The sequence below is a fragment of the Ctenocephalides felis genome, unplaced genomic scaffold, assembly GCF_003426905.1.
Source record: "Ctenocephalides felis isolate EL2017-DRISC unplaced genomic scaffold, ASM342690v1 CF-g0.4_SCAFFOLD_01886, whole genome shotgun sequence".
In the NCBI taxonomy this organism is placed as follows: Eukaryota; Metazoa; Arthropoda; class Insecta; order Siphonaptera; family Pulicidae; genus Ctenocephalides; species Ctenocephalides felis.
The window spans coordinates 176,202,905-176,208,972 of record NW_020538040.1 but is presented as its reverse complement, the minus strand read 5'-3'; the positions used below and the strand labels follow the sequence as shown (position 1 = coordinate 176,208,972).

At 32.6% G+C, this 6,068-nt stretch overlaps 2 protein-coding genes across 2 annotated transcripts in view; both read right to left on the bottom strand.

The window, feature by feature from the left end:
- The window catches only part of LOC113376298 (mucin-2-like), a 15,968-nt gene extending 14,393 nt beyond the window's left edge, over positions 1-1,575 (bottom strand). Inside the window, 2 exon segments of the mRNA XM_026616203.1 lie at positions 1,038-1,226; positions 1,569-1,575. Of these exon segments, the coding sequence (XP_026471988.1) occupies positions 1,038-1,226; positions 1,569-1,575 (196 nt within the window).
- A 3,826-nt stretch (positions 1,576-5,401) lies between these two features.
- On the bottom strand, positions 5,402-5,868 carry LOC113376297 (abscisic acid and environmental stress-inducible protein-like). Its single transcript, XM_026616201.1, has 2 exons — positions 5,776-5,868; positions 5,402-5,686 (listed from the first exon to the last, which is right to left on the bottom strand). Exons 1-2 carry the CDS (start codon positions 5,866-5,868, stop codon positions 5,402-5,404), a joined length of 378 nt encoding a protein of 125 aa, XP_026471986.1.
- Between the last annotated feature and the right edge of the window lie 200 nt (positions 5,869-6,068).

The following is a 6,068-nucleotide window of genomic DNA, read 5'->3' as shown; positions in this document are numbered from 1 at the left end:
CGAACTACCCTCTCATTGTGCCTCGATGCGTCTCGGTGCGCCTACAACTACTAGTGACAAGTGCACATACTCGTATACCGTTACTTGTCGCGACACTGTGTACTTAGCATGGCCGCACTGGGATGTTTTTAGCTAGATATTTAACATGCTACATTGTTATTTAATAAACAGTATGCATTTTTGATTGCCCTCAACTATAACTATCGATTTGTTTGGGAGAAATTACTTTATGAAAACGTGTAATTTAATGGAATCTTTCTTGTAAGTTAAGCAGCTTTCCGAAATTGACTAAAATAGTCCTTTAAAGGATTTATGCAAGAAGTAATAACAGTGAATTGTTTATCGTATCCATTAAAACTAAGAGCCAACGGTTATAATTATTACGTGGCACTAGGTATTTTTAAACCTGATGATAATTTTATAACAAAGTTATCATTATTATAATTATAATATGATCATATTCATGAACACTTAAAATTTTGAATTCGTTGCTATCATATTCAATTTATGCTAAGTAATAGTCAATGATTGTCATCTAACGACTCATTTCCATATAAAGTAAAAAAAAATATTCAATTTAATGGCATGTTTACCAAAAAATCCTATAGTATACAATATTTCCATATTATACATGAAGGGTTTTATATAGAAATGAAAATCTATAGCTACGTTATTGTTGTACGTTATTGTACTAGAGTCAGCAGAGTTATTTGAGTCTGGTTTTTTATGCAAAGGAAAAGCATTTTTCCTACATCGGTAAAAATTGACGGATTATTAGATTTTTTGTTCACTGTTTCCTTTGCATCTCTAATATCCTACTGTCGTGGTGTTATGGTCCTCATTTAATTTTTTAGTTACTTTATTTACTGTGTTGCTTTTTTTCATTTTTTTAATATTGTTTACCATGCCTAACTTCTCCTGACTTGCATTTCTTCTTTTTTTTTTTCTATTGTAACTTTTGTTGCTTTTCTAACGATTAAGTTTCTGTGTTACAGGGCATTTATTTATTAAATCATTATTAGCAAGGCGCAACATACCTCTCAATTTCTCCACGGAATGTCCTGCTTTCACATATTCTTCACGATGGCAGATATTGTTATTTAATGTATTGAAAAATGATTCGACAGCAGCATTTGAATACAAATGTTTTCTGTCATTATCTAACATTAGACCTGACCACAAAGGTATAATTGGAATATACCTGTCCACTACATAATTTAAGAAACCTGGGAGGAAAAAACGATTAATAAATCCTTCTTTCGGTTATTAATAATCCTTCTTTATAAAATAGACTATTTCGTAAAAGATCTCGACATGGCTCACGATCATTTGCTATTTCTGAAACTTTAAATCTCTACATCTTTCACCTAAAAGAAAAATGGCGGCATGAAATTGTTGAAATTTGGCCCAAACGGGATGCTTGACCAAGTTTTCAATAAGGGAGTCTCCAGTGAGAATAACATAGTGGTTAATCTTCGCCATTTTTAAATTATTTAAGTGCTTTTGACGCCACGTTTCACTTGTTCTAGCAGTGGGAATGACGCATTTATTGATATTTTCAAACTTACCAGACATAGTGAATAACTTTAATAATAAAACAACTTTATTTGTAATACAAACAAACTTATGAATTCCGATAATTCAATATTTTGTGGAAAGATATCTTTATCAGAATTCTGATACAAATAGTCACAAATATAAAAACTCCGGCTTTTATACACAAATTCTAATTATATTACGGAAACTCGTGGACTCACTCCTACACAATATAATAATAGCTTAAAGCTTTGCTTCTTCAATTCGCTCGTCATTTGCTAACTCAATCATGTCATGTCACATCACATTTCAGCCAGCATGAAGTTGCCGCCGAAAGAAATTAGCTGTCAAGTTCAAAAGTTTTGGCTTCATAACATTGACAGCTAAAACCTGTCAAGATCATGATTATTATTATGATTTTTAAAATGTTTAGAACCAAGATGATAGCTTACCTTAGACTTATAATATAATAATAATTTAAAATATAATAATGTTAATGGTAAAATAAAATTTATTACTTGATAATATTTACATAACAGTATTCCATTTATACAATAATACAAAGTATATTATTCCTTTGGGCAGGCAGTCGAAATAGAATGATTTTGTTGAAACTTCTTTCTTTTATACCATGATGGAGATACCTCCTCTTTCACTCCTAGATAGATATCCTCATCAGGTCCGCATTCTATATATATAATTTTGTATTCTAACACCTCCCCTCAAAATTATATTTATTATACTATTTGCAGTCCATCCATTCTCCTCAGACACTCTTCGTGTTTATTTCTAGTCAAACTTTTAGTAAGCATATCTGCTGGCATCTGTTTGCTGCATAGAAATTGAATATTAATTTTCTTATTAATATATTCATCACGTACCTTGTGATATTTTAATCCGATATGCTTCGTTCGTGGATTGAACCTATTGTTTTTTACAAGTTCTATAGCACTCTGGCTGTCATTATATATTGTAACCGTTTCACTTCCTATATCTAGAGTCTTCAATAATTCGTTCAAATATATAGCTTCCCTTGTTGCCTCACTCAAAGCTATATATTCAGCTTCCGTTGTTGATTGAGCTACTATTTTCTGTTTTCGCGCTTCCCAACTGATAGGCGCACCTGCAAATATGAAGCAAAATCCCGAATATGATTTATAGTCAACTATGTTACCTCCCCAATCTGCGTCTGCAATTCCAAATAAATTTTGATTTGTTTTCTTATATTTCAATCCATAATTCAATGTACCTTCAGGTACCGTAATACTCTCTTTGCTGCGTTCCAATGTGTTGTATCATAATTGGTATTAAATTGACTTAAATAATTTACTGCATAGGCAATATCTGGTCTTGTAGTTACTGCCAAATACATTAATGCCCCTATTAAAGATTGATAAGGATACTTTTGCATGATGTATTCATTGGGTTCCTTAGGTTTAATCAGTTGGAGTCTAACCTCGCATGGTGTTGATACTATTTTACAATTTTCCATATTAAAGCGATTTAGTATATTTTCTGCATAAGAACGTTGTTTCAAAATATACAAATCCATTTTCCTGTTTGAATTCAATTCCAAGACATCTATCTACTTTGCCTAAATCTCTCATCTCAAAACATTCAGATAAAGATAGTTTAATTTCATTTAACCAATCTTTATCATTTGAAGCAATTAATAAATCATCAACATAGATAACTATCAATGTATGTTTTCCTGTTTTATTGCACATGAACAAACATGGGTCTTGCGACATTGCTTTGAATCCCATTGTCTGCAATTTTGTTACAAATTTTTTGTGCCATTGAATACCTGATTGACGTAATCCATATAGTGCTTTCTTCAATAAACATACGGGATCTAGGCTTTTCTCAATATTTCTCAGCCAGGTCTTCGCTGTATCTCTAATTTTCTCAGTAGCCGGTTTTTGAATGGTACCCAATGGTTTCTTATTCACAATTTTATATAATACTTCATGTAATTGTTCTGGCAGATTCATGTAGACTTTTTCTTCAAGTTCTCTATTTAAATATGCAGTTACGACATCCATTTGATGAATTTCTAAACCCATTTCCGCAGATAATGCTGCCAATAGTCTAATAGAAGTTGATCGTGCCACCGGAGAATATGTCTCACAAAAATCTTCACCATATTTTTGTGAACATCCTTTTGCAACTAACCGCACCTTTTTTCTATTAGGTTCTCCATCTAATTTTGTTGTAAAAACAAATCTGTTTCCAATAACTTTCTTTTGTGTGGGTCGCTCAACTATATCCCATGACATATTTTTGATTTGCGCAAGGTACTCGTCTTCTAACGCTTTCCTCCATTCGTCAGCATCACCTAGCTGACTAGCTTGTTCCCAAGTCGTAATATTAATTTTGGATATATTAAAAGCATTTTCAAATATTTCACATTTTTCACTAATCACATTGTTTTCGTTTGAAATCCCTTCATCAACCTCCCCTTCTCCAGAGGATTCTCCTAATGTATCTTCGATCATCTCTTTATTTATTTGATATTCTTTTCGCGGCCTTCCCGCATGACCTGTCCGAATAATCCTAGGACGCCCTTTTCCACGTTTTGATTGCTGCTGTGCTGGTCTTTCATGGTTTGTATTTTGCTCGACATTTCCCAATTTTAAATATACATCATAACCATTTTCACTATATATCTCACTATATTCATTATTAAATCCAGAATAGTTCAAGAATCTAACGTCTCTGCTCTCAATTATCTTATTGCTTCCCGGTATATATATTCGATAAGCCTTAGCATTATTCGAATAACCAACAAAGATTCCAGGTTTAGATCTCGAATCAAATTTTCCTTTGATATTTCCATTTTTAATCAAAACATATGCTTTTGATCCAAATATTTGTAAATAACCTAAATTTGGAATTTTTCCAGTCCATACCGTATATGGTATACATCCATCTAGTGCACTTGTTGGACATCTGTTTCTAGTGTAATTGGCATTGCAAACAGCCTCAGCCCAAAACCGTTGTGGTGCCCCCGCTTGCTTTAACATGCAACGTGCCATTTCTATCAATGTCCGGTTCTTCCTTTCGGCTACACCATTTTGTTGAGGCGTATACGGTGAAGTAAGCCGTCTTTTGATACCATTATTATTTAAAAAATTATTGAATTCATTATTACAATATTCTCTGCCATTATCTGTCTGCAAAGCTTTAATCTTGTGTCCAGTTTTGTTTTCTACATACATTTTATATTGCTTAAATGCACTCAGTACTTCGGATTTACACTTTATGAAATAACTTCACACCAACGCGATGCATCAGCAATAAACGTCACAAAATATTTCATAAAGTGTAAATCCGAAGTACTGAGTGCATTTAAGCAATATAATAATTTAAAATACAATATATCTGGTTCCCTAATAGCAAATATTGCAGAAAAAACTAAACATATCTGTTCCAAGACGGTATGAAGTATTTTGATTTAGTATTATAACATAAAAGGTATTTTAATTTTGTTATTTCATCGACTGAATCTGCTATTTGTTGTTTGCTGAGTTTTAATTTTGTTGTAGACAGTTGTGGGTTTTATTTGAATGTAGTTAGCTTCCACTGAATTAAAACTAGACCGTAAACTTAATAATTGCAAAGGAACATAGAAATTTGTACAAGTTTTCTTGCTGAAATGTCTGAAATATATATATATATATATATATATATATATATATATATATCTTGATATTGTTTTTTTCGACTTGTGGCTGCAAAACTATATGATATATATATATATATATAATTTACAACATGAATCATAATATAGAACATGTATAGAAGGATAAAACAAATAAAAATAATAACTTGTTTAATTTATTATTTATTAATTATAAAAAATTCAATAAATGAAGATGGCGCGATCATAATTTCTGCCGCCGCGATAGTAGCCACCGCCGCGATATCGAGCGCCGCCGCCGCCACGACGACCGCCGCGATGTTTATAGCCGCCACGTCGACAGCCGTCTTGTCGACCGCCGCGATAATTACCGCCGCCACGTCCACCGCCGCGATGATAACCGCGGCCACGGTAACCCCCGCCCGTGCCAACTTTTGAAGCTACGTCTTCGCCGCTTTCGCTATACGTCGAAGATGGACCGGTGGGGCCCCAACTTGCTTCATCGGACTAAAATAATAATTATTAATATTATAATAACTGATTGTTCAATATATCAATCAATGTATTTATATATTATTATATAAATGTAATATTACCTTATCATGATAGTATATTCGGATATCCTTCTCCTTAAACATTTCATGGAAGTATAGCCCCACATCGTCACTATTCTCATACTCTACCGGCATAAGAGATATAGTTTTGTTGTCCGGGAGCGAATTTGATTTAATTTTCTGCAGTCATGTCAAACTCTGTTATAAAAATATGGTAATAATGGATTTTGTGTATAACTGTAAATAATATAACAAATTACGCTTCTATAAAAATTTTCAAATTAAAAGTGTAAAGTTTTTACGCGATTTTGAAATAATATATCACCTTCATATAT